Raw genomic sequence first — 25,209 nt, 5'->3', positions numbered from 1 at the left:
TGAACTCAACTCCCACTTACCTGATGAAGGAGCAGCACTCCGAAAGCTAGTGGCTTTTGCTACCAAATAAACCTGTTGAACTTCAATCTGGTATTGTGAAACCTCTTACTTTGAAATAATGGACAGAGAACAGGAGCAAGAATCCGAATGGATATCTCCTTTCCCTGGTCTTAGAATCTATAGGGTCAAGTGGAATATCCCCACTACAATACTCCCTGCAAGTTCCACTCCAGGCCATTCGCTATCCTGACTTGGAGATATATCGTTGTTCCTTCACTGTCACTGGGTTAAAATCCTGGAACTCCCTCCTTAACAGCACTGTTAGGTATACTGCTATCGCTCAAAATAGCAGCTCATCACCACCTTCTCAAGGACAATTAGGGGTGGGCAATAAATGCTGGCCCAGCCAGTGGTGCCCATGTCCCACAAATAAAATTTTACATTTTATTTATTTAAATAATTTAACGTAACATAGAATTCAGATGAAACCCTGCATTTTCCTAATCTGTGGCTCCATATGCAATTAGGTGATGCATTTATTCACTGAACTATTCATTTATCCAAGACAACTTCAACACCACTAGGGAATATTGTCTATTTTCTTAAATTGGAATTGGACTATGAAAGGTGGAGTGAAACATTAGCAACCTATGTGTTTAATTAAATACAGTACTTTTATTTTGTTGTTTGATGTTGAAATCAGTGTTAAGTAAGTTTTTAATTAAGTAAGAGAAATATGCTATCAAATTTCCCCCACCCACCTTTGGTTGTTTCCCCAGGAAAGCCTGGGAAGCTCATGAAAGAACTGGGAAAGCTTGTCCATTGACAACAAAATCAGTTTGAATGTCAGTGAGATTAAGATCAGGTCTTTCAATTTAAGGTTCAGCAGTCTACCTCCATATCAAGCTACCATGAAATACATGTAATGGGGGAACAAAAAACACAAAATTAAAATTACTACAAACTGTAAAATCTCAATAAGGTAATTTGTGAAAAACACTTCTTTATAATTCCTGTATTCCATACTGATTTAAATCTGTTGTAAAGTATCAATTACTCCCTTATGATATTTCAACATTTGTACAAAAAAAGGAATTTCAAATATAAAAACAGATTCAAGTTTTGTAGAATTTGTAATAATCTACAACAGAATTTGAAGTATTGTGCCTAATATATATCTTTACATATCATCACCTTCAGAGTTAAAATACTCTATAAATACAATTTTCCAACTTCTGATAAACAGCTGTATAGCTTGGAAAATAACTCATTAAAATGGAAATGAAAAAAAAAACAAGAAAACTGAGATGCTTCCTTCATCATCCAAATGAATTCCATCAAATATTTACAGCTGTAAATGTGGTAGTTGAATAGTGACATCACGGAAAAATCGATGACTTATTGCAACTTTTGCAGAAATCCGCTTGTTGGGATCATACTGGAGCATTTGCTATGAATAAAAAGGAAAGGTTTTAAAATTTTACCTCCCAGGTTGGTCACTAAAGGTGACAGAAATACTGCCAGTGTTTGAATAATAATTAAGAAATTATTAACCAATGTATAACAAGTCTGCATAGAGCTCGCTGATACCCAAGAATATAATATGCAACTCGAGTTTATGTTAAGCAATGACAAAAATAACTTATTACATCTAGAATTCCCAGAGCAAAGTCAGCCTGTTGTTAATTAAATCTGAACTCATTAATGAATTATCTGAAAAACCGCAGGAAGAACTGCTGGCAAGCAACCTGACAATAGGAAATAAAAAAAACCAAAATGCTTTTCAACTGAATCTAACCAGGCTGATATTCAGATTGTGGTTTTAACAATCAAGAAAGACTCTTCTGAATTTGCTAAAATATGTGCTTTTTATCTAGTTATATGGTCAGAATAAACTGGATACTGGAAATATTTCACTGTTGAAGTTTATCTATATTCAAAAGCCATTCGAAGAATTACACTGTGCTTGAAGCAGTAAGAAGAAAAACCATACAGCTTTCTCCAAGGGCATTTTGTCTCTCTCACAAATATACAAGAACTTTATTCTTTGGTTTCCAAATTGAGTAATGCTGATTGCAATTCTTGCAGATTGCAGCTCTTTCCAATAACCAGTGGAGTATATTTATATGGATAGGTATATATATTTTGCATTTTAATGTACAGACCTCAGAACAAATTTTCATAGAATGGTAGAGGTTGGAACAGAGACTGTAATGTCTCCCAAGAAAAAATTGGGTTGCGGAGGCATGACTAGTTCCCAATGTGGTTCTGACAGACTGCAATTTTGTAAACAATAAGCAGCAAGTCATCTGAAAATGGTGGGTTTGTCATTTGACAAATTCACCAATTATCAGCTTATTGAGGGGCAGTTTGCAATTTTTGAGTGGAGTGAGGGAAACACAAATGAACATCAGCCTGCCCATGATGAGGAAGTGGCTTCACAATGCGAAGGCTCATGGATGTGGGTGTTAGTCAGAACACTGCAGAAGATCAAGATCATTTCTTTTGTAGTCAATGGGGCAGGTTTTAACTGTGATTCAATGGACAGCCAATTCACTATCACCAATTTACGCTATCACACAAAGTCAAAATCAGCCCTGCTCATAAAACTTAGGATCTCATCTGCCTTTTTGTATATCTTTATAAAATAGACATCCCACTTTTAAAGATTAGCATATCTGAATCTCTTTGTGGCTCTGCTCTTTTACTCAGCTCTTATAAGTGAAATCTTTCTGTAATTTACAGCACTGAATGACATGAAGTAGCAGTGTTGTAATTCAATGCCCCTGGAGACTGGAGCCTTAATTCAGCATGTCAGACCATCTGGTCAAACTACCACAAAAAAATTACTGTGATTACACGGTAGTAGCTGATCTAGCACATGAGACAACCCCATTTTCCAGTCCCAAAATCATGTTTTTACACATACTTGGTGTGTAACTCATTCTCTCCTTTCTCAGCTATGACATGCTACACTTGCATTAATAGCCAGCCTCAATTTTTCATCCCACAAATGGATGTTTTATTTAACGGTAACTTAGAACGGGGTGAAAGGTATCAGAGGTAATAAGGATTATGTTGTGAAGATGTAGTGGAATTTATGGCACGCCCATACAGAGCAGACTCCACGTGGTGAATGACAAAGATGACAACCGCACATATCCATGCCAACTGTTCCTTGTTATACTCAGCGTACAAGTTGACCCCCATTTGTGGAAGGATCTTCAGACGTTAGATGCTGACATCTACGCTATGTTTGCAGCATTGTAATAGGGTACTGATACAAACAAATCCCTTAAATTTTGGCATGCTACTTTACAAATATATATGCTGTATGATTTACTCCGTAATAAAGGATTTTTTGTTCTATGGGCTATTCCCAGGAATACACATTGAAACAAATATTAAGTGCTGTTGGAGAACCATTAGTTCAGTGAAAGACACACTTCTGTCTGCCCAAAATTTGCTGGGCTTCCAGTGCAAGGAGCTGGCCACACAACAGTGCGTTAAAGACTGGCACACTCCAACATCTAGGATGCACTAAAGCTTGGGGCAGCTATCACAATGGTTTGATTGGGAAAGGCCAGTTCATGGCCCTCTTGCCATTGAACACCAAGGATAGAACCTATGGACTGTACAACTGACAAGGAATGTATATTGGAAATATAACCTGTAATCTTAAGTGTAGTGAGGCACCTCAGAGCGCCAGATACTGCACTGAAAATAACCATACTGTCTTGAACTTTATGTAATGCTAAAAGTACATTTTTGAAATTAAAAAAAAAGTGATTCATTGGTATATATTACCAACCATCAGTAGGTCTTTGCCATCTATGTCCAGATTGGGTAGTATCTTATTGAAATCCTGTCTGAGCCACCGAGGGAAGTTTGCTTTATAGTCAGGTAGCTGCCTAACTCCAGGCCACACAGACTCATTTGGTGTACCAAGTGTGCGAAAAATCCTGAAAAGCTGATCAATCTCAGAGTCTCCAGGAAACAAAGGTTTTCTTGTGACCTTTAATTGAAGAAAGAATTCGCATAAATTATACAGTTGACTGTTTGTTGGGCATAGATTTATTAAATTATATTGCATCTTTTCCCCTCCATTTACTCTTTCTGTTGAAATTGATAAATTATGTTGGTGTACAGTTTCAAGGGTTCCAACAGCACCAAATTGCTTCATCCAAATGATTGTCCTACACATGCAAGATTGCACAGATATCAACAGGCTATTTGACCACAAACCACTATAGCTGAGTCTAGATTGTCTTTAGTTAATATCCATCAGCAATTTTAATAGCTGCCATCAGAATGTTTTCAAGTAGAGGAAACCTTGCTTTTTCCACTCCATTCAAGCTCCCTAAACTCCATCCTTCATAGTTATTCTTTGAATGTGGACATTGCTGGCTAGGCCAGCATTTATTGCCCATTCTTAATTGCTTTTGAGAAGTGGTGGTGACCTGCCTTTTTCAACTGCTGCAGTCCAAGTGGTGTAGCTATGCTCACAGTGCTGTTAGGATGGGAGTTCCAGGATTTTGATCCAGCAAAAGCGAAGGAATGGTAACATATTTCCAGGTTAGGATGGTGAGTACTTCTAGGGGGTGATGTTCCCAGGCATCTGCTGTCTTTGTCCTTCTAGATAGTAGTAATTGTGGATTTGGAAGGTGCTGTCTGAGGAGTTTTGATGAGTTTCTGCAGTGCATCTTGTAGATGGTACACACTGCTGCACAGACCAGCTGGTGGGGGTATTTGGAAACATCTTCAACCTCTCTTTACACCAATCTGAGGTCCCTATCTGCTTCAAGAAGACAACCGACCATCATCCCGGTACCAAAGGAAAACCAGGCAGTGTGCCTTAATGATTATCGTCTGGTGGCTCGGACATCCATTATTATGAAGTGCTTTGAAAGGATAGTCATGGCACAAATCAATTCTGGCCTCCCAGATTGCCTGGATCCACTACAATTCGCCTATCACTGCAACAGATCCATAGTAGATGCGATCTCTCTGGCCCTACACTCACCCCGGAACACCTAGATAACAAAGACACTTATGTCAGACTCCTTTTTATTGACTACAGCTCAGCCTTCAACACCATTATTCCTACAAAACTCATTTCTAAACTCTGTGGCCTGGGGCTTGACTCCTCCCTCTGCGACTGGTTCCTGAACTTCCTAACCTACAGACTGCAATCAGTAACGGTAGGCAAGAACACCTTCTTCATGATCATCTCCAACACTGATGCCCCACAAGGCTGCATCCTCAGCCCCTTAATATACTCCTTATGCAACTAAGACCAAATTCCCCTCCAACTCGATTTTCAAGTTTGCTGATGACACCACCATAGTGGGTCGGATTTCAAACAATGATGAGACAGAGTACAGCAAAGAGATAGAGAGTCTGGCGAACTGGAGTGACAATAATAATCTCTCCCTCAATGTCAACAAAAAAAGATAGTCATCGACTTCAGGAAATGTAGTGGAGGATATGTCCCCGTCTACGAGAATGAAGACAAGTAGAAATGGTCGCGAGTTTAAAGTTTCCAAGTGTCCAGATCACCAACAACCTGTCCTGATCCCTCCATGCCAATGCTATAGCTAAAAACGCCTCTGCTTTCTCAGGAGGCTAAGGAAATTTGGCATATCCTCTACAACTCTCACTTTTACAAATATATCATAGAAAGCATTCGTTTGGGATATATCACGGCTTGGTATGGCTCCTGCTCAGTCCAAGACCGCAAAAACTACAAAGAGTCATGAACAAAGCCCAGTCCATCACTCAAACCAGCCTCCCATCCATTCACTCTGTCTACACTTCTTGGAAAAGCAGCTAGCATAATCAAGGACCCCACACACCACAGACATACTCTCTTCCACCTATAAAAGTCTGAGGACACGTACGAACCAACTCAAAAATAGCTTCTTCCCTTCTGCCATCAGACTTTTGAATGGAACTATCTCGCATTAAGTTGATCTTTCTCTACACCCTTGTTATGACTGTGACACTACATTTTGCACTCTCTCCTTTCCTTGTCGATGTACCGTGTGCTTTGTCTGCAAGAAACAATACTTTTCACTGTTTCCCATGCATGTGACAATAATAAATCAAATCAAACCAAACACTGGAGAAGGTAGACTTGGGAAGCACTGGGGTAAACTTTGGGATCTGGAAACACTGGGGGCTGTTCTAGAATCACAGTATATTTGGAATGTGGTCCACAAGTTCCGAAGTGGCAAGAAATCATCTTAAGATGGATGGAGTGGGGAGTTTGAAAAAAAATGGTTTTGGTATCTGGCGGCAGGGAAAGATGGGTGAATTACAGAATTCTTACAGTGCAGAAGGCCATTCAGTCCATTGTACTTGCATCTGTCCTCTGAATGAGGGATACACTAAGTGCCATACTTCCCACACATTACTCCTTTTCAGATAACAGTTAAGTTCACTTCCGAATGCTTCGACTGAAGGCTGTAATAGGCTTGTAGGACAGAGATCCAAAGACGTGCTGATTAAGTTGATTGGCCATGCTAAGTTGCCCTTTAGTGTCAGGGGATTAGCAGGAAAATGCATGGAGCTGCGGGTACATGGCCTACATGAGATTGTTGTTGGTGCAGGCTCAATGGGCCAAATGGCCTCCTTCTGCACCCTAAGGATTCTATGAGGTGTCTGACATTAGTAAATTTAAAATATGGTACAATTAGTCAGATCAATGTATACAATTTGCAATAAATAGAAATTTCAATAACAAATAAATTGCCTTAAAGTATCCAAACACTTGCCATTAGTATCCTAACTTCAATATAAAAAATCTAGGCCTCACACTTAACCATACCTGTTGGCTGTGGGCACTGCATCAGGGGAAATGGCATCAGTAGAAATTTGTTAATCACGCTAAAGTTGCCCAAAAGAATAAAGCCCCAGTGTTTTTAAGGTATTCTTGAAAAAAATTACTCTTAAGTTTTCATGGAAAGAAAGATCACTCACGTTGATGCTCAAATTGTATATGATATTTCACAAATTGCATACTCATAATGCCTAAATTGCACACACAGAGATTTTGAGGGGTGATAATAGCTGTTTACTGCAGAACACCCCAATCAGATATTCAACATTTTAGTTCCTCCTCCTTTAGGTACCATGCCCAAAAAGGACAATCCATGGACTTCTATCGGATTGATCCATGATTATGCTTGGCAAATACTACAGTGATTTGCCATCACCTTCCGCAATACGGTTGACCAGTTACCTCTCCTGACCAGGCAACAATGAAAGTGGAAAGTTAACATATTGATAGAGGAACTTCCCATCATAAATGTTTATGTGTGGCTTATCCCTTTGGACATATGGACTGGATTTTCAAATCTCCATGGAGGTGTAACCAGAGTTGGCCTTGGGCAGAAAAATCACCATGGGAGAGTAGCGTGTCAATTTGCTGGGATCCTCACGCCTCTGCATCATTTTCAAGGAGGCCAGGTTGGAGATGCAACGCCAGATGGGTTGTTTAATTAAGCAACCAAGGAGCTATTAAGGCCTGTGTCAACAGGAATTTTCCAGTGGATGGGTGGGCCTCCCAAGCAGCCAAAGCATGCCCAATGAAGGGAAGTGGCTTCCCATCAGGAGAATAAGCGGCCAGTGTTCCATAATAATTCAAATCATCCCCCCATTGCTGTCAACGCAGAAATGACCATGACTGTTGCTGCAGCCTCTTCATAGTGGCAGTCTGGCAACCGGCCATTTTTATTTTCAAAACTGCTGAGAGTATGCTCCCATTTTGAGGCACCCTCTGCCCCTTACCTACAATAGCACACTTCCACGGTCTCTGTATTGGAGGGCCTCCTATTGGCACTCAAGTGTCAGGAGTTTGCCCAACGGCTTTAACTGGACAGCAAGTATGCCCCTTGGTTATTAACTGGCCATTCCTTTGAAAATCATGTCAGACGATTTCTGACAGTCAGGGCCTTCATTTGAACCTGATGTCAGAGTCTCAACTCCAAAACAAAATCTTTCCATTAACATGGCAGCCCAGAGATACTTTGGGAGGGATTTTCCAGTGACCCACAATAGCATATTTTCCCCTGACAGAGGTGGCTCACCATTGGCTGCCGGCAGGATCTTTCAGACCCTCTATGTTTACAGCATTTTGCGTGACTCATCTGTCCCATTGCCAGGGGGACTAGAAGATTCTGTTGGTCAGAAAATCTCACCCTTTGCCTTTTTTATGTTCAACTTAGAAAGAAAAGAACAATATTCTGAGCCTGCTAGGAAGGCATAAATTTAGAAAATACATTTTTACAAATTAATTGTATTTCTGAGATAAATACCATTTCTGCAAAGATGCATCCTATGCTCCAAACATCCACCGCTGTTGAGTAAAATTTACATCCTAATAAAATTTCTGGTGCTCTGTACCACAAGGTTACAACCTAAAAATATGAAAAAAAGAAAATCAAAGAATAATAAACAATTAGAAAGTCTAATTCCCCAAAATAATTTCAACCAAACATGTTAAAAATATACTTGACTGATCAGCATCTATTATAAAATAAGATGTGAGTCATTAATTATAAAATTTAAATATTTATTGCCACTGTGATCTGAATTAAGTTCAACAGTTGTTAATAAAAGGAGTACAGGCAGTCCTCAGATTTATGACACACTGTAAGATGAAACATTGCAAGTCAGAACTGAATTTCCCATAGGAATGAAGGTATAAATGGAGGATTGGTTGCTGAACCAAGGTTGGAAATCACTTATGGGGCACCTGCTAATGTAAAATGCTTTCAACTCTTGCCCTGACAGAACAGTTGCTGAGGCAATTGTTCTTGTCTGCACCTCTCAGCACAAGTTCTTTGGTTTGTGTGGAAGATATAATGAAGCTACTTGATCACTGTCAATTGCCCATTTACCCTTGAACTTCTGCGAGTCTGAATGCATATTAAATACAACACAAGTATATAAATACAATAAGAGGATTTCAGTTATCCTTGCTGTAAGTTCCAGTATACTTCTGATATTCATTTTTGTCAAAGTATTCAGATGCATCTTCCATGAGCTCTTCCTATTCATCCTTTGTTTCTTGATCCTGAACAATTTCCTTTTTCTGGGATTTATAACTTTTTTTGTAAAACCAGGCAGTATTTTGATTTTAGAAAGTTCACATTAACTAGTTGAGTAACTCTCTTAAAACATAAGGGGTTAAATCCACAAAATATACAGTGGGAGTAAATTTAATACACAAGTCTTAACTTTATGAAACATTTCCAAAACCATGGATCTTAATTACCTCATGAGTATAAGTACGCACAGGAACTCCAAAAGCCCTTGCCAGTCCAAAATCTGCCAATTTGATTGCACCAGCATCATTAATAAGCAAGTTTTGTGGTTTTAGATCTCGATGAAGGACTCTATGAGAGTGACAGAATGCAACACCTTGCAGCAGCTGGAACAGGTAACTCTGTCAAAAGAAGTGTTTCGTTTTGTGAATATTCAACATTCAGAAATAAACTATTTAAAAACCCTAACAGGCAAATCTCCATATTGGTATCACCCAATCCCTCTTATTGCTTACAAATCCAAGGAAATGTTACTGTATTGGGACATAATTGGGATGACAGGGCTGTTCCAAAGACTCTGGGATAAATATAAAATATGCCTACAGAAGACTGCTCAGTGCAGACCTAAATGCCTTTTTTATCTGATGCCTTTCTTAATCAGATAAATTAGGCAGCTTTCTCCTCCAGACAGGAAATGTGAAATTCCATTCAGTGTAGTCATTTTGATTCAGGTATTCTTCATTTTTTCTGTGTCAATCATAAAGAACAGCATCCACACTTTCTATAAACTAAAATGTAACATACATAATGCATTCTAGGAGGACAGAATGCCAAGGATGAACATTAAGCCTGACTGCTGTGATTAAGATCACTGAAAGTTAGTACAGGGACATTGGTTTCTGCAGCTGACAGACAAATTGAATAGAAGAAAAACAACAAAGCGCTCGAAAACACTTTATTCTAAAATAATAAAGTAATACGTTTTAAAATTCTAAGATAAAGGAGTACACATATCTGTAAGAATGTTTATGCAAGGTCCTAGCAACTAATAATAGGTTGGCAAACCTTTTAATATTCTCTAGAAGTTTCAAAATTTTTGCCCCTTCTTGTAGCACTACTTTAAATTGTTCTATTCTGTAAATTTGACAAAGCAAATCTCCTATTAACGGTGTTATCTCTAGAACCATACAACTTCATCTGAAATGTGAATATTTATGCAAATAAAAGCTGTGCTACCCCAATGAGCATATGTAAAGATGAAAATCAGCCTGTTATTTCATTGTCTCTAGACATTGTCTTTAGATCTTTGAACCTTGAGCCATTTTCTAAAAAAGAATGCACAGCTTCTATTTAAACAAACAGCTTATTTTAAACTAAGACCAAAGTGAAGAAAAAAACAAACTGTATCACTCAAAATTAGAATTTATGGGATCGTAGGAAATATATTAACATGGAATGATGATTGTTTAAAGAAGAGAAAACAAAGAGTGGGAATAAAAATGAATTTTTCAGGTTGGCAGGCTTTTAATAGCTGGCAGTACAAGATCAGTACTTGGACTTGATCTATTTACAATCTATATTAATGACTTAGATATAGGGACTGAGTGTAACATGTGCAAATTTTCTGACAATTCAAAATTAGATGGAAAGTAATCAGTTAATCCCCTCCTGCCTGAACTCTGTTTTGTGATGGGCCGGACTGGAAAATTTGAATAGAAGCCAAAAATTGCATTTCTGCCCATAGGAAAACAGCTTGGAATTTTCCCTTCGCCACTTTCAGGGCGGACTGATGGCGGGTCAGGTTTCTTGTTGATCACAGTGGGAACTCAATTTGCATGCATTGCTATGTCATAAATGGCTCAATAAAGGTACTACTTGCCAGAATCATGAGTCACTCCTAATCTAGCACCACATCAGCAGAAAATCAGACTGGTCTGAAACACATCTGGAAATAAATGGTGTGCAACCATCAACCTTCACTTCACTGCTGAGTTTGAGGTTTGTGCAACACTCAAAGCCTACCAACAACAGCTGCACTTCTTCAGGTTCTCACTATCAATGAGATGCATACTGGTGAGGGTGTAGAATTGCTCTGCTCACTGATTTCCTCTGGAAGAATGTTTTCTGTGGGGCTCAGGCAAGCAGAGGGGAGACTGAAGGTGGGGAAACTGGAGCCTGACGTGGAAGAGCAGGATGTAGACACAGAAGTGACTGGATGTGATTCAAAATATATGAATGGGCACGAATGCATACACCAGAGTATTGGCGGGTGGGGGTGTTGTGTCAGTGTGTCACAAGGGGAATAAGTTGCACAGAGACACAAGGTGGGGCGGTGGTGGTCTGGTGGGGGTGGGTGCGACACACAGGAAAGCTCATTGAAATAAAGTAATAGTTGCTGGTCTGGTGCCAGGAGGTTAAGTTAAGAGAGTGAAGGCAGTTCGGAGGCTTAGAGGACCTCATAATCAGGGTGAGAGATTGAGAGATTAAAGATTAAAGTCTGTCTTCAGGCTTAGTGCACTTCATCAAGGCAAAGAATTAAAAGCAATCCCAGGGCTTAGTGGACCTCATAGTCAGTGTGTGAGATTAAATACAGTCTTGGGGATGGGGATGAGAGGACGGGGACCATTAGTCAAAGTTCTCAAAATAGAATCGCAGCACCACCATTTTGCAATCATAAAATTGTGTCACGGTTGGAAACTAAAACTGGAAAAGAATCTGCATGGGAAAGGTCTGAGTAAGTATAGCAGGAGTCCTGGGCTACACTAAGGGGCATATTTCAGGGGCCCCCCTCAAACTGCTTGGATGCTAAAAATTAAGATGGAGTCAGAGCTTCTGATAGCCCCCATGAGGCACATTGGGAATCACTAATTGATCTCTCTGTGGGGCTCATTGAGTGTGAGCACTCACGGTAAGATAATGGTTTTCCCAGCGAGAACTCATTCCCTAAGGACTGGGCCTGAAGAAGTGCAATCCCAGGCAGGGACAAATGAGTATACACCACTGTTGTGGCTTTACTTTATGCTCTGTAAATGAATTATGTACCTTTCCAGTTGGGTTTCCTGAGGTATTACATAACTGAAGGAAAAGAGGAAGGTTTCCTTGTGAAGATGCATTTGTAGTCATTGCCTTTTGTTATGTTTTAACAAGGGACAGCAGGAGTCATTGGCTTCACAATACAATTACTCCATTTGAGCTTTAATTGACAGGTATATGAGAATAGAAAATGCAAGCAAACATGAAGGAAGCTGCTGCATATCTGCGAGATCATCACTGAAAGTCTCTACTGCATTTTATCCAATTGGCCTGGATGACAGGCCAAAGGGCATTCGTTCGTTGCAGAGGCGCATGTTGAGATGGATCACAGATTGCAAGAGTGCCTTTGAAAAGGTGCCACATTTCATGAATGTGTCCAAACCTCTCCTAAGCTCTGTGAGATTGAGGTGTCAAATATCAGGGTTGGCAGTGTGGTCACCTTGTTATATGTGCACATCGGCTACAAGGCTATTTCAGCAAAAAAGCTAGTAGTGCAGACAGAACTATAGCGCATGAAAATGGCTTTGATTGTACGTTTGGAGGTCTAGTACATTTGCCCATTTAGATTATTCAATCCTTCTCCCTGGCGATTAATCAATGAAGCTTGTGGTATTGCTGCCTTCTTGATGGCAGTGGGCAGCACGGTGGTGCAGTGATTAGCTCTGCTGCCTCAGCACAAGGGATCCGGGTTCGATTCCCAGCTTGAGTCACTGTCTGTGTGGAGTTTGCACGTTCTACGTGGGTTTCCTCCAGGTGCTCCGGCTTCTTCCCACAATCTGAAAATATGCTGGTTAGGTGAATTGGCTATGCTAAATTCTCCCTCTGTGTACCCGAACAAGCATCGGAGGAGAAGAAAGACTCAACATCACCTAGCCCAGCTTCGACAGGAGGCTTGAGGTTCAGGGGAGCCCTTGTAACAACCAGAGATTGAGGAGGTTAGGCCCAACCCATAGATGCAACCAAGGGTCTACCAAAGTAGACTCTCTTATCTGGAGATGAGTGACAGGCAATTCCACACCCATCTGAAGAAGTAGATCACATCTGCCACATTCTGTGGGTGGATCTAACGTCCTATGGACTGGGAGAACATCTCCTGCCAGTAGCACTGAAGATCACCACCGAACTCAATCTTTTTGCTGGAAAGGGTTCCATTTCATCAGCGTTCAACTAGTGTGTGATCACCAGAAGCTCATCATGCACACTTGTTAGGTGCCCTGGGAGTTTCCATGACTCATACACTTTTCGTCACTACCAGGTGCCTCACACACTTGAAAGGCCTCAGTTAATCTAGGGGTGGCCATGTCTGTGAACTGAAAAGCCTTTGCACAGGCAGCATGGTGGCACAGTGGTTAGCAGTGCTGCCCCACAGCACCAGCGTTCAATTCTGGCCTCAGGTGACTGTGTGGAGTTTGCATTCTCCCCGTGTCTTCGTGGATTTTCCCAGATGCTCTGGTTTCCTCCTGCGGTCCAAAGATGTGGTTAGGTGGATTGGCCATGCTAGATTGCTCTTTAGTGTTAGGGGGATTAGCGGAGTAGTGGGGCTGTGGGGATGGAGCCTGGATGGGATTGTTGTCGGTGCAAGCTTGATGGGCCGAATGGCCTCTGTCTTCACTATAGGGATTCTATTTTTCTCACCAGTGACATTGAGAGCAATTTCAGCATTCAGCCTTGTGCGTTCAGCCCTCATGAGTCACTAGGCCCTTTTCACTGGGAAGGTTAGCAGCAAACATCACTGCACTCAGGGAATTGACAGTCACCACAACAGCGCAGGTGCTGCACTGAAAGACTTGATCCAGTGGTGGTCTTTATAGGTGGAGAGAGTATCATATCTGCTGGTCTTGTGCTTTGGCACTACCAATTAAGTGGAGATGCTGGCGTTGGACTGGGGTAAACACTGCTCCTTGGAGCAGCACTCTGAAAACTAGTGGCGTTTGCTACCGAATAAACCTGTTGGATTTTAACCTAGTGTTGTGACACTTCTTACTACCAATGAAGGCAGCCTTCTCATTTGGCGAGACAGCTACCTCTCCTAAGCTAGTGAGGACACCTAACTCCAAGCTGTCTTGTAAGGAGCACAGTTGCTATCACATTTTGCAGATGCTTCAGTAAGGAACCTGACACAACTTCCTGATATAACACAAGGGTAGGTTAATGATCATGAGTTAGTTATACATCAAATGTGAGTTTCACAAAGGGAAGTGAACTCTTAATGTGAGAATGGATCACTCAGAATAAGAGGGCACACAGATGCAGATGCATGTGCATGATGCTTTCAAACACCAACACCATTCTCATGAACAGCAAATGTATTTACTAAGGTGCAAGATATAGACAGTGATTGAACAATTGTGACCCAGAAGTGATTTCAATGCTTAATTTTTCTAACCCTGTCACTGCGCCTAGGTCATCCTGACACCCACAGCAGAGGTCAAAGCAGTCTGCTGACTGGTTGTCTTTGATTGGCATGCATCCTCTAGAGGGTTGAGTACTGCAGGTCTTGCAGCGTCCAACTGCGGGGCAGATGCACGTGTTTCACCATAAGAACTCTTCAAATGTGGACAATAAAAATAGAAAAAAACTTACTCCCAACTTATAAAATCAAAGAAAGGGTTTAAATAAAGAAACATCACTATTCCAAACTTGGGGCCATTCCAAGCTACCCACTATTCCAAGCAGTTTTTATATATAATGAGTGAGCTGACGATTACATCACTCTGTAATTGGTTCCATGGTTTAGTGGGTCAGCTGACCCTTAAAGCTTGTTACCATTGGTCACATTACATCCAATGAAAGTTGTCACCAGTTGCATTCAAACAGATTCCCTTTTTTTTTCAAAACAATTTAATGCAACCATCCTCCAATGTTCTTAATAACTTTCCAGTACCTGCACCCCTTTTTGTAAAACAGTCGGATACCTGTGGATTTGCACCAACCTAGTTAAGTTTAGAAAGTTCCTTGTTTTCCAGCATTTGTTTAATGCTGGCCAAATCAATTCTTAAGTTGTGTTTTTGTTGAGTGAACATTGTCCCATAAAGACCGCATGTCCATGTAACACTCAATTGGTTCTTTTTTATCTGATGTGCCCATAAAAAATAATTCTGTTAATGTGCCAGACAAATATATCCTCATATTCAACACCTCTACTAAAACTAGGGTTTCAGCTGCCAATTTACTTGTGATTATCTTTTTTATTTTCTTTGCTTCCCAGACCAAGGGGCAACATTTTCCTTCCTCATCTACCAGGAATATTATGAATCCAGCACCACTTGAATGTCCATCTGGTAGATCGGCATGTGAAGCATCACTGAGCACAACCAACTTCATATCTTCCAGTTCTGCTAGTGCTGCGAATTTAATTACACGCTCCTCTAATTTTAACTTCTTTAATGTTTTATTAGCCTACAAGATCTCTCTGACTGTGGCGCACTTCAACATATTACTGAGCTCTAGGACATTATAGCTTCAATCCAGTCTTGTCCGTGTGCGCAGCCAATTTAGCTGTCCTATCATACTCAACAACTCTGTTTCTTTTTTCGTTTGCCCGTTGCTCTTTTTTCATTGACTTTTCTCTGATGATGGGAATGGGATCAATGCTGTTTAGATATCCCTGTTGACTCATCGTTACACCAGATGTACTTTGTCGGATATCAAGACCAAGATATCAAAAGGCACCAGCTGCTCGACTCCCTACTTTAAATTCTGTTTTCAGCTTCTCAGTTATCCTTTTTGCAAATTCTTCTGTGCCATCCCATAGGAAATCATCCACATGCATCACAAAAATTCCAGCAAATTTTCCTTTAGCCTTCCAGTAAAATATTGCTAGATCTGCTTTTAACTGGACACAGCCAGTCTTCGTTACAGGTCACACAGAAAAATACCAAACCCTTGATACATCACTTAACCCATATACACATTTGTTCAATTTCCACAAATGTCCCTGTGTATTACTTGCTTCTTTGGGTGACCTCAAAAAAACTTTTCTTTGAAGTGTTTTGCCCTGCAGAAATGCTGCTTTAATATCAATTGATTTACATATCCAATTATTAGATGCTAGAATAGTGAAAAAAAATTTCAGTGTCACTTCACCTGCTGTGTGGGTGAATCGACCTTAATGTCTCTCTCATCCAAATAATCCTCATACTCGTGGGCTACTAATCTGGCTTTAGCTTTATAAGTCTCATCTTGCAAAACTTTCTCTGTGCAAACCCACCTATGGGACAAAGCAGGTGCCTTTCATCTGGTACCTCGGTATCATAGAAATTCTACAGTACAGAAAGAGGCCATTTGGCCCATCGAGTCTGTACCAACCAGAATCCCATCCAGGCCCTACCCCCATATCCACTCACTAATCTATGCATCTCAGGACACTAAGGGCAATTTTTAGCATGGCCAATCAACCTAACCGCACATCTTTGGACTGTGGGAGGAGACCGGAGCATCCAAAGGAAACCCTCGCAGACATTAGGAGAATGTGCAAACTCACACAGACAGTGACCCAAGCCGGGAATCGAACCCAGGTCCCTGGAGCTGTGAAGCAGCACTGCTAACCGCTGTGCTACCGTGCCTCCCCATGGTACACCCCAAACTTTTTCCAACTGTCCAGTTCTCTTTGTTTGGCCTCTCGTCCTTCCGTAAGCTCCATTTTGTTAGCAGTTATCAATACTCCCTTATCATGGGGACTTCTACTCCTATTCCTATCACTGGTTTGATTCCTAGCCTTCCTCATTAAACTCCGGCCTCTGCAGCCATGTCTGTTTCTGTTAGGGCTGCTGCTGTCAGATTGCTGTTCTCTGTTGACACACCTTCGGTCACAAATGCATGACTTTTTCCTGGGTTCATAAATGCTTACTGTCTCATCCTCAGGACTTCGGTTTTGCTTTTTTTGTTTCCATCTGTCCACCCCATTTTCCCAATCTATGGCTTTGGCTTCTTGTCCTCACTCTTGGATGTTGAGCCAGTGTTTGTACTTTCCTGAGGCCTTTCCTGCTTTCCCGATTATAGCGGCATCCCTCCACTTGCTTGATCTTTTGGGTATGCATGATACCACTGTGCCTACTTGGGTAGCTGGACCTTTGAAGTAGCAGCTTCATCCCCTGCTTCAATGGTACTTTGTTGATCATCAGATTTCATCTCATCTATTGTTGACTCATCCTCATAATAATTCAGGGTATGTATATGTGAGGTACAAGGTGCCTCCTGCCCTTCTGCATCTTGTTCAGATGTTGCAATTCATACCCAAGTTCCACTACTCTTGAAAAGTGGGCTCACACTATCTGGTTGCACCATAACTACATAGCCATCTGTTCCTATAATTTTCCTGGGCCCTTTCCACTCTTTTTTGCCCTCTCTTTTATAGTAGACCCTATCCTCTTTCTCAAAGTATACCCCAATGGTCTTATGTGGTGTCTTAGGTCCTTGTATCCATTCTGAAATCTCAGCCTTAATGAAGGCCCTTCTCCCTGCATGCATACATTTAAGTGTGCAGAAATCATGGAGCTAATGCTTGTCCCTTTTAGCACCGGGGGGCATCTGTTTATACTGACGGCAACTTTGGATTCATCCCTTATACCAACTGGCATTTTTAACCCCCACCATTTGTTACAAACCTTTTGTGCGCACTGCCCACGCTAATGCAACCTGCAATTTATAGCCCGTTTGATCCATCAAAATTTTATGCAATGTGTCATCTATAACAGCGTGATTCCCTTCACAGAGGCTATTGCTGAATGGGCTCTCTGCTGCAGTATGCATTATTACAATATTTAAATTTTTGCACACATCTTGAAACTCATCATTTGCATGTTCACCCCCATTATCTGTCAAAAATTTAGATGGTGCCCCAATCCTGTTCCAGTCCAGTGGGTCATAAGTTTTACCTTCGCTGTGAATCAGCGTAAATTTGCTGTAAATCAGAATATGTGTAAATCACATATTCTGTGTCACATGTGGTTTCAAAGACATGATTTCTTCTTTTCAGGCAGTTCATAATGTAGTGGCATGGGGAATTGCATTGGAGACAACAATTCACAATCCCTCTAGCATTTCTTCAATTTAAATGTTTTTTTTAATATCAGTTTCCCATGTACGCTAAACCGGGTGGCCATGTCCACAAAGTTCAATAGATACTCGACTTTGTCCTTGTCTTATATCTTTAGATCCATCTCCACTACATCACTGAAATCTCATGGTAGACTCATGACTGGACATGGGGGTGTGCAAACTTCACACCGGGCTGATATTTGTTCTATGAGATCATTCTCTCCTTTGTCCAGCACACTTGCATCCTGCAGCAGTATTCTCAGTCTCTGTGATGCTGAATGACCAAACTACTTATGGAGTTTCAGAATAATTTTATTTATGTCCATTATGCTGTTGTACATTAGCGACACTAATGAGTTATAAGAACATAAGAACATAAGAAATAGGAGCAGGAGTAGGCCATCTGGCCCCTCGAGCCTGCCCCGCCATTCAATAAGATCATGGCTGATCTGTCGTGGCTCAGTTCCACTTTCCCGCTCTCTCCCCATAACCCTCAATCCCCTCTCTTATCAAAAACCCATCAACCCGCTTCTTAAAAATATTTAGCGAGGCAGCCTCCACCACTTCAACGGGCAGAGAATTCCAGAGATTCACCACCCTCTGAGTGAAGAAGTTCCTCCTCAACTCCGTTCTGAACCGCCCCCCCTTTATCTTGAGGCTGTGCCCCCTAGTCCTACTGTCTTTTTTGAGCGGGAAGAGTCTTTCCACCTCTATCCTATCCATCCCATTCATCATCTTATACGTCTCAATGAGATCTCCCCTCATTCTTCTAAACTCTAACGAGTACAAGCCCAGTTTATTCAGCCTCTCCTCATAGCTCAACCCCCTCAACTCCGGTATCAGCCTAGTAAACCTCCTCTGCACTCCCTCCAGGGCCAAAATATCCTTGCGCAGGTGCGGCGCCCAAAACTGCACACAGTACTCCAGCTGCGGCCTCACCAATGCCCTATACAGCTGCAGCAAGACCTCCCTACTTTTATATTCAATCCCCCTCGCTATGAAGGCCTTGAATCGCTATGAATCCTTTGGGCTGATAATTTCAGTTCATTTAAAGGAAGACAATAATGGCCAGATCTTACAAAACATAGGTCCACAGTTTTCCCAAAGACGATAGCTTTATCCTGTTTCAAATCGATGGTCACCTGAGCTTTCTTCATCATAGACCTGCTTAACACCAAGATATGTTATATCACTGGAAAGCACATCTGTACTTATAAACTGATTCCTGAAATCCTACAGGGAAGTATCACCCTTTTGGAGGACATTAAAGTGCTGTCATCTCCAAATCAAAAGCAGGTGGAACTATCATGCTCTTTTACTTAATTTCGGTCTTTATGATCAAGGGGCCCCTAAATAACAATTTAGCCAATCTTGGCCACAGTCAGTGGATATACATTCACTATCTAAAACAGCACAGCTGAAAGAGTCTATTTTCAGGACACTCATTATGGGATTCAACTTTTCAGCCACCAAAACAATGCCTTCCTGGTCCTTATCCTTGTCACTATCGGTTTCCCCATATTCTGTATCACACGTGGTTTCAAAGACATGATTTCTTCTTTTCGGGCAGTTTATAATGTAGTGGCACGGGGAATTCCATTGGAAACAATGATTCACAATCCCTCTAGCATTCCTTTGATTTAAATTTTTTTATCAGTTTCCCATGTACATCTTCTTTCCCCATTTTCAAATTGGTTGTAACTGTTTTCAACACTAGGTCTGTTATTAACGTAACTGCCTCTGTTTAAAGGCCTTCGTGTATCATTTGATCTGGCACCCAGTTGAGTCACGATTGACTCCTCAGTTCTGGGCGCTATGGCATTCCGGTCTGCATTGAACAAGGTGGCGGGGAAGGATTATTTCCCAAAAAACTTTTTTAGTGATGCTGCCATTTGATCAAAGAGGGGTTCTGTTCCTCCTAATTGTATTCCAGTCATTACTAAAAGAGTATCCATTTCTGACAGACAAGCACAGTTCAACAACTTGAAGGGCGATACTGCACCCGGAATCTCCAAATTAAATTTCATTAGCCTGTTACAGTCCCTATCAAAATCCATGATATACTTTTCCATGGACTGGGTATCTTGTCTCCTAATCCTTTCAAACATTACCCATCCTTCATAATTCTCTAAGAACACTCTTTTTTGTATCATAGCAGGAGCTGTAGCCCTTCTTCTTTACTTATTTATTTAAGGCATCTGCCATCCAATCGGAAAATATTTTGCTTGTTATCTTGCTCTCAATTGGAAATGACAAAGCTAATGCCATACTTTGCTTTTTTTTCAGTATTGTGGTGACAAGAGTCCACATTTTCACTTCTGTCTTCCACTGCCAATATGGTTCGGCATCTGAAAAGACAGGGAAACAATCCAATCTCACGAGTTTACTTTTACCTTCTGCCATGGTTGTAGCACTTTTTCAAAAACAAACACCAAGTTACGATGTTTTATCAAGTTTTTCGCTGCTACCAATGTTTCATCAGAAGTAGCTCTTCAAATGCAGGCAATAAAAATAGAACAAAACTTACTCCAACTTATAAATCAAAGAAAGTGTTTAACAAAGAAACATCATTACTCCAAACTTAGTGCCACACCCTGGGCCACTCCAAGCTCCCCACAATTCCAAACAGGTTCTTATTTATAGTGAGTCAGCTATTACATCATTGTGTAATTGATTCTATGGTTGACTGGGTCAGCTGACCCTTATAACTTGTTACCATTGGTCACATTACATCCGATATAAAGTTGTCACTGGTTGCATTCTAACAGCACCCTTCTCAGTCTGTACACCCAGAGTTGATGGGGTCACAGGCAGAAGGGACTGGGATTGCCTGGACTCTCTCACCTGGCTGGATAGTCCTGTGGCGTGGATGGTCCTGGGATCTCCAGCTGCTTGTTCTCCTTCCTGTGAGTTCCTGAGGACCCACTACCTGACTTCCTGAGGAGAATGGACACCTGGAGAAATGTCAAGGCCTAGTCATTGATAGATCCCACTGATGCTTATAGTGAAGCAGTGCAGGTCCAAATAAATCTAGTGGGATCTGCTAGACCAAGGTGTCCAAGGCGGTCGCCACCCTTCCCATGGAGAACGTAGGAATTAGGATCAGAAGTAGGCAAAATCAGTCCTTTGAGCCTGCTCTGCCATTCATAATCTGATCTCTCCCTGGTCTCAAATCTGCCTCCATACATGTTCTATCCATATTCCAATAACCCTTTTTCAAATCAGAAATATATCTATCTCCTTGAAACCACTTAATGATTCGGACTCCACTTTTTTAATCTGAGTGAATGTATTTTGGTATATTTGGTTTTTCCCCTGGGTTTCAGAATAGAGTTTTGATTAGGTTGACAGATAGAGTCACGTGCTTCAGGAAAGGAGCTAAGCTTACAGGGAAAAGCAAGCAGTTACTGCCAGATTCTGAATGAGCAGGCTGCTATTTGGAACACGCTAGGAGAAATAGCTCTTCCTCTGTCTCTCTCTCTCCAGATGTGTTCTGGAAGCTCAAGGACTGACAGCCCAAGTTCAAACACATAAACCTGTGTGTTGTTAACTGATTTTGGAGTTTAGGTCTACAAGCAGAATATTGCATGAATGGAACTAATAGAGATAAATTAGCAGTTAAGAATTGAATTTTAGCATGTTTAAGTATTCAATTGGTATTAATTAAGCTAATTGATTCATTATAGTTAAAACTGTATTGTCAAATAAAATTTATTTTGATAAAAGCTTTCTAGTATGTCAACAGAATTACATCTGGAGTGAAGTACCTTATTCTCACACTAATGCCAAAATACAAAACTGTTGCGGTCTAGTCGAGCTTCATAACATATCTTGGGGCTTCTGATCAGTACCTTAATACAAACTGTACTGAATTTGTTCATTTCAGGCTTTAATGATGGTCCAGGGACAGGGATGGCAACCAAACTGCCCCAAGGAGGTTTGTCATTCATTTAAATTAAGCTTTATGCCTTAGATTTTATTTATCTTTTAGGCTTAATGCTAGCAGGTCAGATTTCCCACATCTCATGAAACATGGCAACTGAAGAGAGTTAAGAATAGCTGCATGCAAAAAGCAATTGTTTTCCAGCACTACTTGTGCACCTGGGCCATGGCCGACTGGGAGCTCATTAAGTCCCAGACATTGATAACTGCGAGTTATTCAGTTTGGAGGCTGACTGAATGGTATTGGAAAAGGAGAGCTGAAATGGAAAGCTAAGCTGGTGAAAAGACGCCAGTAAATCCTGCACATTTTGAGCCTACTGTCTTCCTCTGCAGCAAATACATCAGACTCTGCCATGCCAGAATAAGGTTCCTGAGCCATATATGATATTTAGTTGGCCAATACAGTGAAAACGATCATCTCATGAGGCAGAAGGCTACTAAGAATCTTTGCCACTGATTACAGATCTCTCACACCACTCTAAACTCTCTGAACCACCATGTACCTGCCACACCAACTCACAAACTCTATCCTGAGCAGCTGGAAACCTATTTGCTCCTAGGCTGTGGCCACTTCTGATATATTTCCTGCCCAGTACAGAGACAAACCTGTCAATAAGACTGGCTTCCAGACGGTAAACCATAAAAGAAAACAAATCCAGTGAAATTAAAGCTCCAAAACTACTCCTCCGCTAATTGAAAATCCAGCTCCAGTAAACAGCAGAGCCACAGAGTCTGGGCTCATATGTGAATGGCCATTTGGGAAATGGAAGGCTGACAATTATCAGCAAGCAAAAAGTCAGAACCATGTAGAAAATAGTTGGGGTGAGAAGTTATAGTACCAGGCAAAACACTGAAAACTGTTCAATCAACACAAACATTTGTCAGGATATTTCAACACAAAAAATAACCTGTCACTTCCTGATGTAATATGCACTCAACTCACTGCACAATATGGGCACAATTTAATCGCCCTGGAACATAGGAAATAAGAGCATTGTTGGCCAGTTGGATGTTTGTGCCTACTCCACCACGCAATATCATGTTGATCTGACTGTGGCTTAACTCCATTTTCTTGCTGACACCCCATAACCTTTACTTCCCTGTAGATCAAAAAACTATTTAACTCAGCCTTGAATATACTCAATGATCCAATCTTTGCTCTTTGAGGTAGATAACTCCAAAGATTAACAACTCCGAGAGAGGAAATTGCTCCTCGTGATAACCCCTAAGAGATCCAAGGGGAATTCACTGACTGATCTCCCTGTGGACTCATTGAGTGTGAGTACCATTAGTAACAGGCAATGACTTGCTCAACTAGAACTCATTACCAAAGTGTTTTATATGGCAGACCCAGGACTGGGCTTGCAGAACTACTTGCTCCAGGTAGGGTCTACTGTGTATATACCATAGCAGTGGTTTTACTTTTCTTTTTTTGTAAATAAACGATGTTCCTTTCCAGCCGGGCTTCCTGAGAAATTACTCTTCATCTCCATCTTAAATGGGAGGCGCATTAGGATCTGAAACAGATTGCACAAGTCATGAAATTTCCTGGCTCGCCACATCCACCTTGGTGAACAATTGCCCTGAAAGACCAGATTTTTCCAAATGTGGCAGATGCAGCATGGAGTCAGGTCTATCACTCCTGAATGCAGATTGGAGGTGGCCATAGCTGCAGGTAATCCAAGCTCTTCAAAGCGTCTGCATTAGTTCTCTGGAACTTTGTGGCCATGTTAAGTGTTAGGCCTCTAGCCCTCAATTTCACATCCCACCAGTTCTCTATCTGCTCCTCATGTACCATCCACCCAAGTCATGGCACCCTATGATTCCTTATAGTCTCCATGCCAACTCATTCCCTTTCATTCTTCACCTTTGCCCTTACCATTTCTATGTCAACTCCAGCAGGGGTAGAACTCAGGCACCATGTTGAGTCTAAATAAAATAAAGGTCTAAATATTCATAACAGCCTTTATATCAGAGTTAAAGAAAAATTGTGTCACCCAGAGGGTGAGGCACAGTGGTTAGCACTGCTGCCTCACAGCGCCAGGAACCCAGATTCAATTTCCAGCTTGTCGTTGTAGAATCTGCACATTCGCTGTGTCTGAATGGGCTTCCTCTGGGTGCTGTGGTTTCCTCCCACAGTTCGAAAGACATGCCGGTTAGCCATCTTTCCAGCTGGCTATAAGATGGCCATGCTAAATTCTCCCTTTGTGTGCCTGAACAGACATTGGAGTGTGATGACTAGGGGATTTTTACTGTAACTTCATTGCAGTGTTAATGTAAGACTACTTGTGGCAAATAAATAAACTTTAACTTTATCACATGTAACCCCGCTGATCAGTCTAAAAAGTCCTGTGAGTACTTAATTCCTTATAAAAACAAAAGACTTGTTTTCAAATTCCCACATTAAATAAAGTTAAAGTGCCAGACAAAACATTGAAAACTGTTTAATGAATATAAATATTTGTAATATAGAACCATGAAGCTTACAATCAAGCTGTGAACTTACAACCCATCTGTGGAGCATTGGAAAGCAGCCAATTATTAATAATGATTGCCCTTAGAGTCAAAAATAATCTTTGAGGGTCTTTGCACACATGGTGTCTCCATCTCAATTTGAAGGTACAATGACGGAAATTAGAGGGCCACCTTTGGCTGCAAACTCAAGAAATCTTTAGGGCGTGATCATACCTTTTCGCCCTGCAGTCCAATGGGCGGGGTGAGCCAGTACGATTACGAGAGCCAAAAATATCAGGCTTGCGCCTGACTTCTAGCCTCTCATGGACACGCACACATGTGCGCGTACACACACACACACACACACACACACACACACACACACACACACACACACACACGCTGCAAAAGCGAACTGGGGAGTGGGGGGTGAGGGGTGACATCCTGTACTGTAGAATTCAGCAATCATTTTCCCACATTATACACCATCTGCCAGGCCTACTCAACCAATCTACAATCTTTTGCAGACTTTGGCTGGAGTTTTGCCAACATCATAACTGGAACTGTGCGCCATTTTCATTTCCTGCCTCTTTTTGCCATATCCTACATATCCCACATTATTGTAATTAGAATTCTAATTAGAATCCAGCAGTATACATGCAAAACATATTCAATTTGGCAGTGGGAGAAG

General features: G+C 41.2%; 1 protein-coding gene across 2 annotated transcripts in view; it reads right to left on the bottom strand.

Moving 5' to 3' along the window:
- Positions 1–597: 597 nt before the first annotated feature.
- The window catches only part of LOC145349861 (cyclin-dependent kinase 2-like), a 39,038-nt gene continuing 14,426 nt past the window's right edge, over positions 598–25,209 (bottom strand). For both annotated transcript variants that reach the window (XM_080198464.1, XM_080198465.1), the window contains 4 exons: positions 9,281–9,451; positions 8,319–8,420; positions 3,812–4,015; positions 598–1,450 (listed from right to left, as the gene is read on the bottom strand). In XM_080198464.1, coding sequence (XP_080054590.1) covers positions 1,346–1,450; positions 3,812–4,015; positions 8,319–8,420; positions 9,281–9,451 — 582 coding nt within the window. In that variant the 3' untranslated portion in view covers positions 598–1,345. The remainder of the gene's footprint in view (positions 1,451–3,811; positions 4,016–8,318; positions 8,421–9,280; positions 9,452–25,209) is intronic.

The sequence above is a fragment of the Carcharhinus amblyrhynchos genome, chromosome 11, assembly GCF_965287045.1.
Source record: "Carcharhinus amblyrhynchos chromosome 11, sCarAmb.v2.hapA, whole genome shotgun sequence".
NCBI classification, from domain to species: domain Eukaryota; kingdom Metazoa; phylum Chordata; class Chondrichthyes; order Carcharhiniformes; family Carcharhinidae; genus Carcharhinus; species Carcharhinus amblyrhynchos.
This window is presented reverse-complemented; position numbering and strand designations above follow the sequence as displayed.